Source organism: Pteropus alecto, unplaced genomic scaffold, assembly GCF_000325575.1.
Source record: "Pteropus alecto unplaced genomic scaffold, ASM32557v1 scaffold45, whole genome shotgun sequence".
Lineage (NCBI taxonomy): Eukaryota > Metazoa > Chordata > Mammalia > Chiroptera > Pteropodidae > Pteropus > Pteropus alecto.
In genome coordinates, this window is record NW_006442491.1 from 8,201,410 (window position 1) to 8,223,528 (window position 22,119).

At 34.2% G+C, this 22,119-nt stretch overlaps 1 protein-coding gene across 1 annotated transcript in view; it reads left to right on the top strand.

Annotated features, from left to right (window-relative positions):
* The window catches only part of ESF1 (ESF1 nucleolar pre-rRNA processing protein homolog), a 59,855-nt gene that overhangs the window by 21,629 nt on the left and 16,107 nt on the right, over window positions 1-22,119 (top strand). Inside the window, exon 9 of the mRNA XM_006921581.3 lies at window positions 280-441. Coding sequence (XP_006921643.1) covers window positions 280-441 — 162 coding nt within the window. The remainder of the gene's footprint in view (window positions 1-279; window positions 442-22,119) is intronic.

Genomic DNA, 22,119 nt, shown 5'->3' on the forward strand with positions numbered 1-22,119 from the left:
GACTATGTAATTATTTTGAAATGTGAATTTTAATAAAAGGGAGATTTCCAAATATACTACTGCTACAGTGCTAACTCATATTACAACTAATTTTTATCATAAACAGGACCTTAGTCTTTGATTCAATTCATTTAATGTTAAGAGTTTAAGTCTGATTATGATACTCTATTATTACAGTATGTCTGACAACATCTTTTAGGAGGATGCTGTATTGACTGTGAGATTTAAATACGAGTTAGATGTGAATTATTTCTGTGTATTAAAATTGTTTTTTGTTAGGTGATGATGGAATCAGTGTAGAAGAAGATGGGAAAACAAAAAAAAGTCAGAAAGATGACGAAGAACAAATTGCTAAATATAGGCAACTTTTGCAAATTGTCCGAGAAAAAGAAAAGAAAGGCAAAGAAAATGAAATGGAAATGGAAATTAAGTGGGTTCCAGGTAAGAATTAGATATTAACTAAATGTTCATCTGTTTTTCTTTATTTTAGGATGTTGAGTGCATTTTAGATGTAAAAAAAGAAGATTCTCTTTTTTGCAAACATAAACTTTAAAAATCTTATTTTTCAGGAATGTTTTGGGAAGACGTTAACACGGTATTTGCATATATCATTTAATTAACTTAGGGACTAGTGTTTTGACTCTTGCCAGCTTATTCTTGGTTTCTTCGATTTACTAACTACAAATTATTCCTGTCCATTTATGAAAGTAAACCTTTCCTAGGTTTGATTCCATTATTCTCAGGATATAGAAACTTGAATCCAGGTACCATGCATTCTAAAGTCATTAAACTTTTTTCAAAATATATAATTCATAAGTGGACTTTTTCACCCATAACCCCTACTAGACCTTAAGTAGTGAGATTTCACTAACACAAAATGTGTAATATATAGTTTTCCATCTCAATTTTGTTGTTACTACTCAAAGAAGTATAGCACAGTAAGTGATTTTTATAACTGCCTTGAACCATTGAACAACTTTTTTTAGAGTAATGCAATGCTAATTAAAACCATGTCAAAGCTAAACAAAGATAAAAGCTAGGATAAATGAGGATTGTTTTATAGTATATGCATTTTTTTTTAACAATCCTGACTGGGCAAATCAGGATGTGCCTTTGCAAACTATTATTTTTGCGGATTACTGCTTTTTACATATATGTATGTCTTTTAAAGCTATATATAGTTTTTGACAAAGATTCAGTTCTTTTAGCCTCTAGATGAAAAAATACTAAATACTTGTAACACTATTGCTTAAAAATTAAGTGTTCTATATTCAATTATATCTGTTTCTTACAACTAGTATGTTTTTGCACTGAGTAAAACACGTGTTTGCAAAAGTGCTTTTCATTTGGGGAAAAAACAGCATATTTTAATATTTGCGAATTGTCTATTGTAGTAAATTTATTAGGATAGACACATATCTCGCATATTCCTATAAGAATGCAGTGCTATCTTGTAACCCATTTATTTTAAATGTTTGGCTTCTGCACGATGTGATAGCAAGAAAAATGAAGGTTGGTAGCATTATCATATGTACAGTGGTTGAGAGAACTCAGCCTGAATAAGAAAAGCTTAAAAAATGACTTAATAGTTATTTTCAAGTACTTACAGGTTAACTATGTAAATAAAGACATAATCACTCTTATTACCTCAGAAATCAGTGCTTTTGCCAGTGGATAAAAGTTGAAAGAAAATAGATTTCAAATAATACAAAGTGGAATCCTCTATATTGTTAGAATTGTCCAGCAAAAGAGCACAAACCCTGCTTGTAGGGTTTGAGTACCCTTTTTCAGTAAGTCTCACAATAAGCCAGTATGATCATACCATTCAGGGATGTTTGTGAAGAAACTTTTTCCTTGAAGTCCTTGATTTTATTTTTCAAGAAATGTTGAATTCTATCTTTAAAGTCAAATATGTTGTAATCGTAGCTTAATTATAATCTTACAATGAGCTTATTGAAAGAAGATATTTTAAATGAACCTATTTACAGTTGAGATATTCAGTTGACTGAGAAAGCAAATTTAAAATTAACTTGATTAAGAACTTTTATGGCAAATATTTGAGTTGCATTGAGTGGACCAGATCTAACCTTTGTCTTTCTTAACACAGTTATATAGTGCAAATACCAAAAAGTAATATGTACACTTGTGGCTGTAACTGGAAGATTTCAGCACTACAGTTTTCTTGGCATAAACCTCTCTTGGTCATGGTGTATTGTCCTTTTTACATACTTCTAGGCTCAATTTAGTAATATTTTGTTAAAAGATTTTGCACCTGTGTTAATGAGGAATATTTGTCTATAGTTTTCGTTTCTTATGGTATCCTCAGTTTTTGGTATTAGGATAATCCTGACTTCATGAAATGAATTGAGAACTGTTCTCTCTTCTATTTAGCAGTACATTTTTATCTTGACTCTTTTATTTGTGGCTGTAATATTAGTGTTGTATAAAATATTTTGAAATGTAAAGAAAGATTGTCACCTGTAATTCTATTACCCTTATTCAGCCACTGAGTGATTAAATAGATTGTGATTTAATTGATCATTTCTCTGTTGTTGAAGACTTAATCATGTTTCTAATTTTTCACTACAATAGACCTATGGCATTGAAAAGAAATGTGACCTAAGGCTGTTACTGATTCCAAACTCACAAATATTAGTATTTTCTTAGATCTCTTCACTTTCATCACCAGCCAAATAATTAGCTTGCTATTTTAGGGACTTTTTCTTTTTAAAACAATTTTTTAACAAAGATGATTTTTTTACCCCCATTTTAGAAATGTCCCTATGCATGGTAAACTAGTAGAGACCACAAGGAGAAACTAATGCTGGCAGTTAGGCTCACTTACTAGTTAGTTACATGACTTCCTCACTTACATAGCAACTTTACATATGCTGTGGATCAGCCTCTGGTTCTCTTACAGGCTGTTAAAACTACGAGTTTAAATCTCAGATGCCAAGCATCTTGGATGTTATAAATAATCCATAGCTTTTTCCATATTTTGAATTATTTTCATAGGATAGCTTCCCAGAAATGGAATTGCTAGGAAAGGGCATTTCATGTCTTGAGATTATTGCCAAATTTCTTCTCAAAAGGGTTGTACCAGCTTATAGTGCTTTAAGCAGTGAAAAGAAGTGCCAGTTTCTTGGAGTTATCAATATTGTGTATATATTTTTTACTGTTAGTTGAATGGAAGAAAATTGATATTCTGATATATAATGCATTTTTAAGTCATTCACTGTAATACTTCTGAAGGTCTCAGGTAGGGTGTTGTTTCTTATGAATCTTTGGCATGTATGTGCACATGAGTGCACACACGTGCATGTGTAAATGTAAAGGATCTTTTACATACTAGACATGTTAAAATCACATAAATGACCTCATCTTTCTGGACCTCAGTTTACTTATTTGGCAAGTAAGATTAATAATACCTTCTTTGCTTAATCTGAGTATTTATAAAGGTACCTTATAAGCTACAGTACTATCCATGTCATATGTGTATTTTGTTGGATTTGTGTCTTAAAAATGTGTGTTCCCAGTAATAATTACATTGAACCTTAGCACTTTTGTGATGTTATACTTCAGTAAACCACAGAGGGTCAGTATGAGATCATACTATATCATTCATTGTTTTTTCCTGTGGCTTGAATTTCTAAAATATTAAGCCATTTAGAAAAATAAGTACTCTTAATCACTGATACTTGTTAGAGTATGGTTTGGTTTTTAAAATAAATTTTAACTTAGACCGTTTAAACTTTCTGTCTTTTTACATTGGATTATACAGTATAGTAACATCAAGTGTTCAAATTTTTAAGGGTCAGTATTAGGAGAGGCAGATAACAGGTACATGGACATAACAACTAGAGCAAACTACTCTTTCTCTTGATAGTCTGGTTCATTATGGAACTGTGATAATATAATCTTGTTAATTAGGATTATAAATAATTTAAATTGTTGTGTTATAAGATTTTTTTTAAAGCCACAATTCATTATTTTGGTATACACTGAGTAGTATTTTCCATCTCAGTGTATTGCTAAAAAGATATCCTTCCTGACTCACAGTAATTGTAGAAGTTAGTTGAGAGTGGGTATCTATGTCTTATTTATAACTTTAGCAAGTGATAATGTCACCAGGGAATTTGTGTGTGTGTGTGTGTGTGTGTGTGTGTGTGTGTGCGCGCACATATGTACATAGGTGACGCATAATTCGTTTTATCTCATATATACTGACCTCCCCTATATTAATAGTTAAATTAATCTAATAATTTTTTGTCAAAGTACAAGTGGTACATAAATAATATCTTTGAAATTTAATACAGAATATGAACATTTGTTTATAATCTGAAAAGATAAGATGTGATAAAAGACTTCTTTCTTAGTTATCTCTGGTTTAATACACACTGGTGAAAAGAATGGCTGATCTTTTTTCTATTCAACATCCTTCAGTACCTCAACTTTTCTTCATATACTTATTGAGCACCTACTATCTGCCAAGAACTATTCTAGATACCATGAAAATCAAACATACAAATCCTGACCTCATAAATCCTAAATTCCGGTGAAGAGGAGAGAGATGACTCTCTAGTAAGAAAAATATTTGAGCAGAGAATAAAGGAAGTAGAGATCAGGGAGTGAAACATGCAGAAAAAAGTGTGGGAGCAGAGGAAATAGCAAATGAATGGCTTCGAAGCTGTAACTTCTCTATTGTGTTTGAGGAATAGCAAGAACAGTGTGACTGGAGTGAGTGATGTGGAGAATAATAGATGAGGTCAGGGAGGTAATATGGTGCCAGATCATGAAGGTCTTGTAGACCATGTTAAGGGCTCAAACTTGTTCTGAGTGAGATGAGAAGCCATTGGAGTGTTTGAGCTGAGGAACGATCAGATCTGACTTATTTTTTTCCAGTTTTATTGAGATATAATTGACATACATCACTGTAAAATCTTAAGGTGTATAGTATAATGGTTCAACTTAAATATATTGTGAAATGATTACTGCAGTAAGTTTAGGTAACATCCATCAGCTCATATAGATACAATAAGAAGAGGATCTGATTTGTTTTTAATAGGATCACTCTGGCTGCTATCTTGAGAGCAGATTAAAGTGGAAGGCCAGGACAAAATTGGAGAGATCAGTCAAGAGACTATTGCAATAATCCTGAAATAGTAAAGGTTGTGAGTAAAAGTTTGCAGGAGAACCTCAAAAATTCTCTTTTGGTCACATGTTAAATTTAGATATTGAAATAGACATACCAAGGAGACAGTTTGGGTATACAGTTTAGATTTCAGGGAAGAGGTCAGAGCCAATGATATAAATTTAGGAATCTTCATTTTATAGATTTCCGAAAGTGAATAATACTAAAGGAGTGCTTACAGATATAAAAGAGAAGAGTTTCAAAACTGATCCCTGGGATACTTTAGCATTTAGAGGTTGAGGAGGTGAGCGGGGACCATCTAAAGGCAGCTGGGAAGAAGCTACCAGAAATACTGAAGGAAATTTGGGGTACAGGGTATCCAGACAGCCAAGTGAACAAAACATTTCAGTGAGAAGATGGGTCAATAAAATATAGATTAAAAATGACCATTATATTTAGCAGTGTAGTGCTATTGAACAATTTCGGTGGAATGGGGAGGATGAGAATAAGGTGGGTTCAAGAGAGTATGAGGAATAGAATCAAAGACACAAGTACAGACAAGTCCTTTTTCTGAAATATGTGACTGTTAGAAAGTTGCAGGCATCATGACACTTCATTCCTAAAAATACTTCATCATGTACAAAGACATTCTTCTACATGAACAATGCCATTATCACACTAGGAGAATTTAATATTGATAAAATAATAGTCAAATTTCTCACTGATTCTAACAATATTTTTTAAATTCTTTCCTGATCCAGGATCAAGTCAGTTTTAAAGTGTCTACTCTAGTTGGCTTAAATAATACCCACAATTTGAATTTGTCTGATTGTTTCCTCACAATTCAGGCAAAAACTTTTTGCAAGAATTCTTCATAAATGAAGTTGTATATTTTCCATTGCCTCATTAAGAGACACATGATGTCAGTTTGTCCCATTATTTGTGCTGTTAACTTTGCTCACTCAGTTAAGACAGTGTCCATCTGATTTTTCCCATTGTAAAGGCACATTTTTTCCTTTATAATTGATAAGTAATTTGTGGGGTATGTGGATATCCTATTTCTCAAAAGTTTATCTGGTGGTATTAAAATTCATTGGTGATCACTTGCTTGAGTCTGTTATCGTTGGTTGCAAAATGCTGATTTTCTATGTTTATCATTCCTTCTACATTTATTAGCCTAGCATTGCTAACTAATACTAGTAGAGCTTTCTCCCCACGCCTTTTTTAATTTATTACGAACTTGTAGATTGACAGATCTTGAGTTTTCCTATAATGGGTCACAGAGGAATAGGAGAAGAACTGGAGGGGAAAGTGAGATCAAGAGAGGATTTTTCTTTAATATGGGAAAAGTAATGGCATGCTATAGACTTCTGGGAACGATCCACCAGAGACCGAAAAAAAAATGATGATGCAGAGAACAACATTCTATAGTAGGCAAAAGGATTTGAAATAATTTTGCACAGGCAGAGAGATTGGCCTTCGATAGATGTGCGTGGACATTTCATCCATTGTAACAGGAGAGAAGAAAGCAAAAAATACATGAGTAGAAATAGTGGTGGGAGCTTGTGGTACTCTTATATTTACTTGTGTTTTCTTAGTGAAATAGGATGTAAAGTTATCAGCTGAGGGGGATAAAGAAGGAGGTGAAGGTTTGAAAACAGCTGACATAGTTGTCTGAGTGGCACAGAGGGATATTTAATAGTTTTGCTGAGCAACAGTAAGTGTGCACTTCAAATTCAGTAAGATGGATCAACATAATTAACCACATTTAGTGGTGTAGTGTAAGCATGGAGTAAGGGGAGAGTTGGATTAAAACAAACTAGAATTTTTCTCAAATATGACCAAGCAAGAGAGAGGCAAGGGGATTGAGGGCAAGAGAGTGATTATAATGATGGACCGTGATATCTTTGTTGGGTTAGGAAGGAAACGAAGGTATGTATGTTGAGGGTGAGGGATGAGGGAAAAGGGAAAAGATTGATAGATTGTAAGTCTCTATAAGACAGAGGAATTGTTAGCCTTGGGGGTACTAGAGAATAAAATGGGAAGATTGGAGCTAGTGGCTGATTATGGTGAGATTGCAGTTTTGAATAATGACATGTTCTAGTTATGATTCTGGGATAAGGTAGAATATAGAATAATAGGAAGTCAGTGAACTGTGAGGCCTAGAGCAGTGGAAGGGGGTTATCTGTGTGGACATTGAAATCACCAAGAGTTATGACAGGGCTAGTATTGGAGAGAGCAGCAGGGAGCCAAAGCTTAGCTCTTCAAGAAATGAGGGGAGTGACTAGAGTCATTAGATAGCTACAGTAAAGAGAGTATTAGGTGGTATGGTCTAATAACATGATTTTCAAAGTTGGGGGCTTTAGGGAGGAGGGCCAGTCAGTGGACTAGACTTGGCAGTGAGTAGCAAGGACAGACTATGGGAGAGAAAAATTCACCACCTTAAAGGGGTACAAAAAAACAGTGTCTCTAGAGGAGAACCAGATTTCAGTGAGTTTCAAATTAGCAAGCGAATGTATAAAGAGGATTTTGTTAATGGCTATTAATGACCGATTAGGACCAACTAATGTGTTGAGAAAGGATGGGAAATGTTCAGCATCTTCTTAGGGAAGGGATGACTTGTAGGTCCTAGACTTCTTGTGGTGACAGATTTAAATAGGGATAGAGAGCATAAAGAGATTAGTGCTGATGGTCTTATGGGTATAATAGTAGTGAGACTGTGGTTGTTGTGGGAGAAATCTTGTCAGCAACACCCAAAGCTGGATACTTACTCTCAAAGGAGGCATAGAAGCCAGAAGAGACCCAAGGATTCCACTCCTCTTGCTGTCTCACTCTGCAAGAGGAGTCCTTTCTTGACTCCCACTCGGTGAGGCAGGAGATGGTGTTGCAGTTCTTCCTCACTCTACTTACTCTTTCCTCCACTCTACAGTTGTAATTCTATTTTTATTGTGGTATCTGCTCTTAATTCTTGTCTTCCTTTTTTCCCTCCTTTATTCCACCTCCATTCCTCTGTTTGGTGTCTCACTGAGAAGCTTAAACACAGAGACATGTATCTATGGCCATTGTATTTATTATTTATTCAGAAATAAAATTCTTTGAATCAGTGTGCATTCATTTTGCTAGGCAGCCCAGTTTCAAACATTTTAATTTTAGACATCTCAAAACCTGTTCATTTTACTTTTGGCCATATCTGTATTTCCATTTATTGCCAATGTATCCATTATTTGAAATATAGTCACAAAAATTTTTTTTGGTCAGAACTTTTAAAATAACCAGATGTTTAAAATTTCGAGTTGAATGTAGAGAAGAACATTAAGTGGAAAACCCTAATTTAAAATAATCTAAAAGAATTTGCCATTTGCTTCATATTTTGGTGATGGGGAGGAAACCAGTTTGTATGTACTAGCATAGCTTGTACACAACTGGTAATTGGCTAGAATTTTAAAACTTGGGTATGCACTCCTTGCTTGAATCATCCACTTAACAGGTTGACTATAAGGGCTTTGTAAGGTAACAACAGAAATTTCCTATTCAAAAAAATTTTTTTTTATTGAATCATTTGTGGAATGTATAATAAAAAACAAGAAGCAGCCACTAGAGTTGTCTAAAAACGTTGCTAGCACATTTTCTCCCTAGAGTTGCCAGTAAATTTCTCAGAATTTCCTGGATTATCTTAAAGATTATTGTCTAAATAATACTAAGATTTAATTTAAAAAAAAGTTTTTCCAAGAAGCTTAAAAAAATTCTAAAGCAAAAACAGGATACTTTTATACTAGTAGTACTAAAATTTCTATACTTATGAAGTTTCAGGTTAATTGGTCTGCTGTTTTAGGATCCAAATTAAATATGTATATTGATAAGGGCTTCTGGTTGCAAGCATCTAGGATACTTCTGTTAATGTGGTACTTCCCTTTCTGCACATGTATCACGTCAGTTGTACTTTTTGCATCTGTAGCTACTATTTCCAGACAGTAGTACTTTTTTTGACTTTGCCTTAGATTTACAATCTGCCTGAAGTCAGTTCAAGAAGAGAGAGCTTGCTTCATGTATTGTTTCCCATAGCCCACAGCTGTGTTGATTTGTTTGAAGTTGTGAATACTTTGGCCTTTAAAGCAGAACTTTTGCCTATTCTATTTGAGATTGTCTCATGTCATCATTCTATATACTAACTGCCTGGCTAGCAATATTTCATTTTTCTACACTCGTTCCATGTGTTACTCTGACAGAATTCACTCAGACAACTTAACTTTGGGCGATTTCATTATTGCTGTTCTTTTTTCCCTAAAATTGGAAAGTTATATAACTTCAAGTTTACCACTTCAACACGTTCATTTTTTCCCCAATTTTTTTCATTGTGTTAAAAATATACATAACAAAATTAACTGTTTTAACCGTTGTTAGTGTATAGTTTAGTGGTATTAGGTACATTCATATTGTTAAACCATAACCATCATCAATCTCCTGTACTCTTTTATCTTTGCAAAACTGAATCTCTGTATCCATTGAATAATAACTCTTCATTCCCTCTCCCCCCAGTTGCTGGCAGCAACCATTCTACTTTCTGTCTCTATGATTTTACTGTTCTAAGTATTTCATGTAAGTAGAATCATACAGTTCCTTTTGTGATTGGCTTATTTCACTTAGCAAGTGAAATCCATATTGTAACATATGTCAAAATTTCCTTCCCTTTTTAAGGCTGAATAATATTTCATTTTGTGTGTGTGTGACTTTGTCAACTCATCCATTGACAGACAGTTGGGTTACTTCCATGTTTTAGCTATAACACATTGAGTTTTACACATTACTTTCTGCAAGCACTACACGTTTCTAAATAATCTTTATAATCGTGATGCCTGCATCACATTCCATTGATTTTCGGTTTATAAGTTATGAATCGGTCTCTTAATGTTGTGTTTTAGGCTCTTTCTGATGTTTTGCTATATGGATAACATAATAACCTCATATTGAATTTCTAGTTTGAAAGGTTGATCAATATTGAAATGCTAGGGAGGTTGAAGTTTTTTTTATTTCCTCTTATTTTTATAAAGAAAGTTTTTTTCATTAATTGACTTAGAAATGCTGTTTTGGTTATACTTCAGTCTCAGAATATTCTTATATTAATAGCTTGTATAGTCGGAAACTCTTCCAGGGAGGAGAACAATCAGGCACCCCTGAGTTTCAAGCCACAAATTTACAAGTAGATTTTTCAAATACAGTGTATAGGTTGGAACCCGCTAATAATGAAAGTTGGGATAGTATTAATAGTTTACTGTGATCATAGAGAATAGAGGGCTTGTGTCTGAAAATATCACTACTTTTTTTTTTTTTAGGTTGTGGGGAAAAAAAAACCCATAGATACAAAAGGTAAATACAATGTATATATACAGCTTAAATAGCAATAATAAAATGAACACCTGTGTACCCAGTTTAAGAAATAACATGACTAATGTCTGCAGTCCCTGATGAGACTCCCCATTTTCACCCCCTTCCATCAGAGCAAACAATGAAACTGTATTTCATGTTAGTTATCCCCTCTATTATAATAGTTTATCATACATGCATGTATCCCTAAACAGTCTATATCTACATTTTATTAATTTGGAGCTTTATAAAAGCATCTTTTATGATTATTTTATCATTCGCTTTTTTGTTATTAACATTCTGTTTTTGAGAGTTACCTGTATCCATACATGAAGATTTTCACTGCTACATAGAATTCCATTATAGATATATCAGAACGTATTTATTCTGTTACCAGTTATTGTAGTTTATTGCTGTTGTAAACAGTGCCTTTGTGAATATTCTTGGATTTGTCACCTAAGTATATATAGAATTTCTTAGATATATGTAGAATTTCTTGATTGTGGAACACGTGCATAATTACCTTGAGAAGATCATGCCGAATTGTTTTCCCAGGTGCTTGTATCTTTTTACTCTAAGTACTAATGTGAGTTCCCATAGCTCTTTATCCTCACCATTGATTGATATTGTCAGGCCTTTCAGTTTTTGCCAGTTGATTATGTAAGTAATTACAGTATCTCATTATGGTTTTACTTTGTGTGTTATTCTCAAATATTTGAATTCCTTCTGTGTTTGCCAGGCTCTGTTCTTTTCTCTGAAAATAGAGCACTGAACAAAATGGAGAAAGGTCCAGGCCTTCATGGGGCCCTATGTTTTAGTGTTTGTGGGTTGGAGGAGGGGAGAGAAGGAGAGTTAGCAAACAAATAAATAGGTAACAAAAAGAAAAAGGCTTCAAGGGAATAGGAGATTCAAGGGTAAGAGCAGGTAGCGATTTAAATAGGGCAGTGAGGGAAGGCTCATTAAGAAAGTGCCATATGCACAGAAGCCTAATAGAAAGGACAGTACACACTATATGTTATTCTAGGAAAGAGCATTTCAGGTAGAGGAAACAATAAATGCAAAAGCCCTGAGGGGGAAGCATTTCTGATCTGTCCAAGAACAGTAAGGAGGCAGATGTGGCTCTAGCAGAATGAACCATGGAGTGCAAAATAGTAGAAGAGTGAGGTTACGTATGGCTAAATAAAAGGTTTTGTAGACCTCTGGATGAACTTTAGCTTTTACTCTAAATGAAATGGGAAATGGAAGTGATAAGACCTGACTTAAGTTTTCAAAGGATAGCTCAGGCATTTTCCTAATTACTAATAAGGAAGAACATTTCTTTGTGTTTCTTGATCTGTGAAATGCCTATTGTCTTTTCACCATTTTATGTAGTGTTCTTTGTTTTATTGATTCATAGGAGTTCTTCATGTATTCTGTGCTGGTCTTTTATCAGTCATATATTTTGCGGATATGTTCTCCTAGTTTGTGATTTGTCTTTTTACTGTATAGTGTCTTTTGAAGAACAAAAATTTTATAGTCAAATTTATTAAACTTGTCTCTTTATTCTGTGTACCTGTTTCACATAATTAGATTAATTATAATCCTTGAATTAAGACACTTGTATTGGTCCAGCACGACCCTTTTTTATTTTTAATGATTAATAAGTGAACCCATTACAGAAGATAGAACTGCGCAATGACTTACATTTATCCATTTGCTCTCCTCTGCTTTTCCATACCTAAAATAACCATTATCTAGATTTCAGTATTCACTTTGCTTTCCATTTTATATATTTTCATCTCATTTATAAGTATTTCTAAAAAGTATGAGTTCATAAAAATGAACTGACATATGCTACAAAGTAGATGAACCTTGAAAATTTTGTGTTAAGTGAAAGAAACCCGTCACCAAGACTATGTATTTTATAGGATATATCCAGAACAGGGAAATCTATAGATAGGAAGTAGATCAGTGGTTGTAGGGAAGGGAGAGTGTTTCAGATTGTCCTTTCAGGGAGAGAAGTAGGATTTCTTTTTGAGAAGATGAGAATGTTCTAAAATAGACTGTGGTGATGGTTACACATGTCTGAATGTACCAAAAACCATTAAATTATGTACTTTAAATGGATTAATTGTATTATATGAACTATATCTCCTTAAAGTTGTTAACTTTGTTAACATGGAGGTGGCGTGGGTTTTAGATATTTTTAAATCTTTTGGAACTGATTTTTTTTTTCACTCAACATCGTATTGCTGAGATTTATCCATATTTTGTGTAACTGTAGCTCATTCATTTGGCCGCTATATACCATAGTCTATATATCTATTCTCCTGTTGGATACACATTTGGGTTGTTCTTAGATATTTAATATGGTGAATCATGCTGTTATGAACATTTGTATACATCTCCTGGTAAGTGTTTTAGTTTTTCTGGGTATTTATCAAGTACTGATCATAGGGTATGTGAATATTTAACCTTACGAGATGAAATACTAGAGTCTTTTCCAACATGGTGGTATTAGTTTACATTCCCACCAATAGTGCTTGATTTGCGTTTCTCTTTTCACTAATGAAATTGAACATCTCATTATATTTATTGGCCATATATGTTTCCTTCTCAGTGAAATACTCATAGATTTCTTCTGGCCATTTTTTGTTATATTGTTTGTGCTTTTTCTGCTGAATATTAGGAGTTATTATTTATCTTTGATACTAGTCCTTTTTCTTTTATAAGATAGCAAGTATTTTCACGTAATTCCATTCCCCCCCCACATACACAGTTTGTTGGAAGTATTGTCTGATGAAAAATGTTCTTGATTTTAATATTATCAAATAATCCTTTATAGTTAGTGCTTTCTGTGTTTTATCTAAGAAATCCTTTTCTATACAAATGAGACACGTTCACTTTTATTTTCTCCTAAAAGTAGAACAGTTTAAGGCTTTTGACATTTAAGTCCTTTATCCATTAGGAGTTTATAAGGAATCCAATTTCATCTTCTATGTGGAAAATCTTTTTTATTCTGTTTCATTTATTGAATTAACTCTCTTTTCCCCCAATAATATGACTTTAACCTCTGTCATGTACCAGAGTTTCAACACTGCATGAATCTGTTACTTGGCTCTGTTTTATTGGTTAATTAGTCTGCCTACCCCTGGACCAGTACCATACTTCTTAAAACTGGATGAAGGGCATAATGATTCCCCCACTTTACCCCTACATAACTACCTCCACTCTAGGCCAGTTGGTATGAGGGGTCTGTGAAGAAAGCTATCACCACCAACAGCAAACCATTTCAAAAGGCTGCTGGTGTGCAGTATCCTCAGGGAAGAGCCAGATTTCAGTTAGAGCAAGAAGATGAAGAAAATGTTCAGAATTACAATAATCGAATTTTTACTGATGATGTAGTGTGAGTGAATTCCAGAGAATTTAGTGGTAGAGAGTTAGAGAGGGAGGGAGATGGTGACAGTTAACTCCAGAGAATGAGAACATGAGAGATTAGGGAGAACCTGATGATTAGGAGAATTTTGTAGTGACCATAATGAATAGGGGTAAAGGCACAAAGGGATTATTCCTGGTAAGTTTCAGGCAGATTTTGGTAGTGAGACTGTTTGAGTGTTAAGGATTAGGGAGGTTAAGGGTTACTGCAGTTGCCATGGATGTGCCAAGCCAGTTCTCTTCTTAAACCCTTCCTAGGGAGGGGCAAATTTATTGTGAGTTCACAAGGCTTGCCCTTGACTCATTTTGTCAAAATTTCAAGTGAAGAAGCCACCGTAACTAAAGAACACGTTATATTAATCCCAGGGTTCAGGGACCCACTTTTGGGCCCTGTCAGAAAAGAATTAACCTTGTTCTACAGTGCTGCCTTTTGTCCCTAGCTTTTAAAATACTGTTCAGATTTTCACTGTAATATATCTAGGTAATTTTTTGCTTGTTGTTTTAATCTTGCTTAGAATTAATTTGATACCCAGAATCTTAAAGATTGGTATCTTTCATAGGTTCTGAAAACTTCTCAAAATACTGCGTTTTCCTCATCTCTATTTTCTCCTTCTGGAAATCCTACTTGATATATGTAGTACCTTCTCATTCTCCATCTGATAACTCATATTTTCTATACCTTTGAATCTATGTAGCATGCTGGGTAATTTTTTCAGTTCTGTCTTTCAGTTCATTAATTTTTTCTTTACTTCTATGTAGTCTTGCTGTTCAACTTGGCCATTGACTTTGTAATTTTAGTTAAGTTTTTTATTTCAGGAAGTTTTTTTCCCCAAAATCTTTCTCGTACTGTTGATAATCTTATTTTTTTTATTTTTTCTTTTGTTTTTTTAAATGTGCTGATTTGATATTCTATATCCAATAATTCCAAAATTTATAATCTTTCTAGGTCTATCTTGTATTATTTTATTTCTGCTTACTCTGGTTCATATTGAATTTTGCTTGTGATCTCATTGTTCTTGGGTCTTTCTTTACCTTTGAGAATTCTCAGAGGCCTGGGTCAAAAGTGCCTCTTTTAAAGAGTATTTTTCCAGGTGCCTACGGGCACTTCCAATCCCAGACCAATTGAAACCAAATTTTTGGATTAGGGCTTGGGGGCCACACAGATAGCACAAATTCCAGCCACAAACCCATGGATTTATGAGCTAGTTATAAATTCTCTGGGGGAAAAATGTATTTTTACTTTCCTTGTTCTGCCCATAGCCAAAACCCAAACAGGCATGTGTTTGTTACCTTTGAGTTGTCAAAGGAGGAGCAGCACCCACTTAAAGCACTCTTAAGGACCTGGCTTCATGGTAGTGGTGTCTGATTGGACTGTCTACCATAATCAGGCTCCAGACATTGTCTCCCGCCTCCTTGGCCAGCAGCCCACTAAAACTCAAGATTCATACTCCACCATAGCATATTAGTGTATGTCTTCAAGGAATACTCCCTGCTTCTGAGAGAGCTTAACATTTTTATTTGAGCTTTCTTGTTGTGACTGGGCTCCGAAAAATTCCCTTTGTTTTCTTACATCTTGGCCATTCATTTAAAAGTTTTCATCTATTTTCCACCTTGTCTATAAACATTATGTATAAAAAAATAACAGTAGAACAAGTAGTTCTTCAGTCCTCTTTGCCATAAATAGCATAATGGTCTTACCAGACTTGGCCAGAATTTTCATCTGTTAGTATTAAGACAGCTTAATATTATGTACACTGTGATCACAAACTGCTTGAAAGGCAAAGAAAACATACAGTGAAGCACAGATAAATATAGGAAACAATAGCTCCTTAATGAGGCCCAAATTTCTTGTATTCAAAGTTGGCTTTTTAAGAACATTTGATTTAAGAACATTCTAAAAAGCAGAGACAGCTTGGTTCACTGTAAACTGAATACAGTAAGTCCTCACTTAACGTCTTTGATACGTTCTCCAACTTTAAGCAGAAAGATGTTTAAAGAAATCAATTTCCCATGGGCTAATTGATATAAACAAGAGTTAAGTTCCTATACATTATAACAAAACGACATTGAACAAAATGGTTTTTGAGGACCTGCTCTGTATTTGCAAATGGAAGACATTTGGAGGGAGAATAAAAGGAAATTTAGAAGAAGGTAGAGTATGCTAAGGTCAAATTCTAGACAAATATAAAACAGTTCCTCCCTACTGAAGTAGCTTTTAGACAATCAGCAGCAACAAAAAGCATCATCATTTATTTATTCTGCTTATACTTTGGGGGTATTATCTATGGATACTTTAATCAATGTTTTGGGAAATAGAGAATTAAATGTTATAATAGAAGCAGTTCCCAATCTAGGTAGCTTGCCTATACCCTCTTAACCTTATTATTTGTATTATAGCTATCTGTGCTGTTTCTTTGTAGTAGATATAACGGTTTTCTGAAAGGATTAAGTGCATACAAAGGGCATTTACTGGCCCTGGCTAATTAGTAATTTTTGCTGTTTACTATTGTTCCCAGGGCTAAAGTTGTGGTGTTAGTTTTTAATTTCGTGCATTGTAGTTCCCTGTCCATAAGGTTGGGAACCCTTGTACCCAGAGTAATTTCCAAGTTGAGGGTTTGGGTGATAGTGCTTAGTTATATTTCAGAAGTTACTTTTAGAATTGATTGTTACACAGTCTGATTTAAATATGCCACCATAAATAAAGATTGTGCCATAAGTGTTGGTAAATATTCTCAATGGATCCTAAGTCCTCATTGAAATAATAAGTGCCATTTTCAGCCTATATCAGAAATCTTAAAATATGCATTTTGTTTTTATAAACAAAACCAATTATAGTACCTAGTTGAGTTATTTAAGTTTACCATGTCCTATCCCTTGAAGACTTTAAATATTTCAAATGAGTACAGTCAGGAGGAATGTATATTCTTGTTTTAATGGATTTTGAAAGAATATTTTGAAGTGTTTTTATATGTATACTAACTGCCAAAATAATTCTGAATGGATTGTGCTTAAATTATTATTGTCCTTATTGACTCATCTGTGTTCATGGTTGGCTTTGAAAGAGTTTTTTACCCCTTACTTGTAGGATTGTTAATGTTATTTTTAACTAACCTGGCAGTTCTTGACTATACATTTAAAATTTTTTAAAACAAATTTGTACAAAACTAAAAGCAGTTATAATGAAGTTGTTTTTCAGTCACATAGCCTCAAATAAGGCTACAACTGTCTGAAGAATGTTCTTGTGTGTATGCCAAGAAACTTCTGGGATGGGCATATTTTTAAGAACTTAGAACATAAACAACTGTGATCTGTGGCAAGAGATTTAAATGACCTCATAATGACAAGGAGAACAAAGCATTTTTAAGTTATCGTGGTGGTGTGTTAATTCATTGCAATGTGTTTGTCATTCTACTATTTTGGTGTATTAAGTGAGAGCCAGGCAGAAAATTACAGACTATATTTTAACTGAAGATATTATTTCTTTATTGTTGTAAACAAACTAAATACCAGAAAAATATAAAATATTTCCTGGGACTAAGTATTTCATGAATTATTTCTAGAGCTATAGGTCCTTAAAAAGAAAAAAGAAAAAAAAACTTACATGAATCACTTTGGAATACAGGCCGTTTATTTAGATCTTAAAGTTTTGATTCATTTTCTGTTGGAGAAAATATGTTCCAAACATGAAAGATCAAACACTTGGCTTGAAATAAGAATCTCTCCTTCAAGACATATCAGTTAAGTGTTTATTAAGTACTTACTATGTGTCTGGCACTGTGCTAAATATTATGGAATACAAAAGAAGGTGACTTTAGCTGCCTCTGGTCTAGTTGGAAGAAAAAGCATGCTCACATGAAACTTCTAAAGCGAAAAAGACATTATATAATCAGATACCCCCCAAAAAAACCCACATCATTTATATAATACAAATAATGAGATGGCCTTTTTTTTTTTTCCCCAGAAATGTTTTCTAATCATTTTCTAGAACAGCAGTTCTCAACTAGGGGTTATTTTGCCCCCCAATGGGAATATTTGGCGACATCTGGAGTCATTTTTGATTTTCATGACTGGGGCTACTGGCATCTAGTGGATAGGCCAGAGAGATTGCTAAACACCCTACAATACACAGGATAATCCTTCACAACAAAGAAATTATCTGGTTCAAAATGACAGTAGTACTGAAATGAGAAAACCTGATGTAGAACCTACAAATATCAATGTTTTGAAGTAGCGGGAGATGGATTCCTGTCTTCCCCTAGACCTCTACAGCTCCTGAAAATGTTCTTAGCCTGAGGCCCTTAGATCCTGACATAGAGATGAGCATTGGGTATCTTTTAAACTCCCTGAACATCGTATGCAAGTTTTCCAGTACATTGTTTCAGGGAGAGATTCCATAGCTTTTATCAAAATCTGAAGGTATTCATGTTCCCAAAAAAGGTCAAGACCCACTCACATGTAGAGTGAACATTTGTACAGATCGAAACATATCAAACTAATGTTCTACTCACCTAAAAGAGACAATAACAACCTTCCTTAGCATTGCGCTAAGCTAGAAGTAGAGTTTCAAGGATCAAAATTACAGTCATGTGACGTTTGGGTTAGTGATAGACCGCATATACGAAGGTGGTCTCATAAGACTATAATGGAGCTGAAAATTTTTTATCACCTGGTGATGTAAACATTGTAACATCATAACACAAAGCATTACTTACGTGCGTGTGGTGATGCTGGAGTAAACAAACCTGTGCTGTCAGTAGTATAAAAGTATAGCACATACAATTATGTACAATTCATAATACTTGATAATAAATGACTGTGTTACTGGTCTGTGTATCTACTATACTGCTTATCATTAGAGTGTACTCTTTCTACCTATTAAAAAAAAGTTTGCTGTAAAATGGTATGCCGTGTTACTCATGCCACAGCTTCATACATCTCGTGTTTAACATGTCTCTTGATTGCATCTTTCTCTCTTGTGCATGATTTAATCTCATGTTGTTTTGTTCGCCATAGCCCTTAAGCATACAAAATCTGCTACTAATATTGCCAGTAGGAGGATTGACCTGGAAATTAAATTAAAAGTGATTAAGGACTACAAAGGTGGAAAATCAGTGATGATTCTTGCTTTCTGGTTAAGCATGTCCCATTCCACCATGGCTATGGTCTTGAAGAACAAGAACAAAGTGACGGAAACTGTTAAAAGATCTGCTTTATTGAAGGCAACAAAACAAAACAAAATTCAAGAAGGGCCTTTATGAGACATGGAGAAACTTCTGATGACCTGAATTGAAGACCAGACACAAGTGTATAGCTCTCAGCATCGTGATAGCTACAGTCAAAGAAAAATGTGATGTTGAAAGAAAATCTGGACCCAGCCAAGATGTTGAAATTACTGCCAGCTGTGGGTGGTTTAAACGATGTATTACATAATGTGAAGGTGAGTGGTGATCCCTCAAGTGCTAATGTGAAAGCATCTGAAGAATTTTTGGAAACTAGGTAAGCTGATTATGGAGGAAATTTACTTGTCAGAGCAAATATTTGATATATGGCTGAAACCTCCATATTCTGGAAACTGATACCTAAAAGAACTTTCATCCATAGGAGGCCCAAGTCAATGCCAGGTCTCCAGGCTTTTAATTTTTAAGAACAGGGCTAACAGTCTTGCTTGGGGGCAGTATTGCAGGCTACAAATTGAAACCTTTTGTGATCTGGCACAGTGAGAACCCCAGAGCCTTCAGGCATTGTCAATAAGTGTAAATTATCAATGTGCAACAGGAACAGTAAGAAACCTTGGATGATTCAGCTTCTCTTCGAAGACGCCCTCCTGAATTGTTATTTTAGCAAAATGGGAAGTACTGTTTGGAGAATAACATACCTTACAAGATTTTGCTTATTGTTAATAATGCTCCCAGACATCTTCCTTTTACAGGTGGTTTTCATCCCATTCCAAAAGTGGTGTTTCTGCAAACACCACCTCTTTTATCTAACCAGTGGATCAAGGAGTTATAGTAGCTTTTAAAGCCTCCTACCTGAGGAGGATCTTTGCTCAGGCTATTGCTGCAAGTGAGGAAGACACTGAAAAGACATTGATGCAATTTTGGAAGGATTACAGCATCTACTAGGATTACAGACTTCAAAGGATTTGCCAAGGATGAAGAGATCACAAAAATCACCAAGGCTCTGGTTAGATGGCAAACAACTTTAACCTGGGTGAGGATAAGGATGACATTGAGGAGCTCCTGGAGGTGGTTCCTGAGGAATTGACTAATGAGTTGTTGGAACTGGAACAGGACAGGAAAACATAGTAATCTCTCTGATATTGCTACCAATAATTTCTTTTTGGATATATCTCCTCGGGCAAGAGAAACAAAAGAAAAAATAAACAAATAGGACTACATTGAACTGAAAAGTTTTTGCACAGCAAAGGAAACCATCATCAAAACGAAAAGACAACCTACTTCCTACTTAATGGGAGAAGATATATGCTTATGATACATGTGATAAGAGATTAATATCCAAAATATATAAAGAATTCATACAATTCAACAGCAAAAAAAAAAAAAAAATCCAATTAATAAATGGGCAGAAGACCTGAACAAATATTTCTCCAAAAAGAAAATACAGATGGCCAATAGACATATGAAAAGATGCTCAAGTTCACTAATCATCAGAGAAATGCTATGAGGCAAGAAGAAAAGACTATGAGGCAAGAAGAAAAGACTATGAGGCAAGAGAAAAAGAAACTGCAGGAGAATAGGAGAAGAACCCCCAAGAAAATTCACAGTGAATAGTTTAGCAGAAACTTTTGCAGACCTCAACAAGCTCCTTAAAAATTTTGAAAACATGGACCTCAACACCAAAAGATTTTCATTAATAGAAATGTTCATGGTTTAATAATCTGCTTACAAGTAAATCTATGATGAAAAAAAACAAACCAAGGAAACCACCATGGATATACTTCTGAAAAGAGTGACACCTCCTCAGTAAGAGTCTAAAGCCAGGTCCTTTAGAAGGTATTCCAGAAGAAGCCATTGTAATCATAGAAGATGACAGCCCCATGCCAGTTATCGCCCCTGAAGACCTTTCAGCAGAACTAGATATGGAGGTTGAAGACAGTGATAGTGATGATGCTGACCTTGTGTGAGCCTAGGCTAATGCATGTGTTTGTGTCTTAGTTTTTAACAACAACAACAAAAAAGCTTAAAAAGTAAAAAATAAAAATAAATAATAGAAAAAGATAATAAGGATATGAAGAACAGTATTTTTTGTATAGTTATACAGTGTGTATTTTCAGCTAAATGTTATTACAAAAGTCAAAAAGTAAAAAATTTTAACAGTTTGTGAAGTGTTACAGTAAGCTGAGGTTAATTTATTATTAAAGAAAAAAAACTTTTTAACTTAGCCTAAATTGTATGGTATTTATTATAAAGTATACAGTGTATACTACAGCAGTATACAATAATGTCCTAGGCCTTCACATTTACTCACCATTCACTCACTGACTCACCCATGGCAACTTCTAGTTCTGTAAGCTCCATTCATGGTAAATGCCCTATACAGATGTACCATTTTTTATCTTTTATGCAACATTTTTATTGTGCCTTTTTTATGTTTTTGGTATGTTTGGATACACAGATATTTACCATCGTGTTACAGTTGCTTACAGTATTCAGTATAATGCATTCTGTACAGATTTGTAGCCTAGGAGCAATAGACTATACCATATAGCTAAGATATCTAGTAGGCTATACCATCTAGGATTGTGTATATGCATTCTTTGATGTTCATACAATGACAAAATCACCTAACAATGAATTTCTCAGAAGGTATCCTTGTCAATGTACAATGTGCATGACTGTAATCAGAGAATGCATTCTGTTGGGAAAAAAGATCTCTAAATATATTACTTAATATTTTGGAGTAATAAAGTTTTAATGTATTTGGAAATTATAGTAGAATACCTTAAATATTATTATTTATCCATCATATCTAATATACTGTATGTTTAGAATTTGAGACCGAACTGATTATGTGCTGACCCTTTTGCATTACATATAAATTATTTTACTTTGGGGTTTTTTTTGGTTTGTTTGTTTTTTTTTTTTTTTTTGAAATTGATTTATTTTGTCAAGATCTGCTACTTCCTCCCAAATGGAGATCCAAGTTTATATTTCCCAGTGCTGTATATCTATTGATTCAGTCAGAGATTTAGA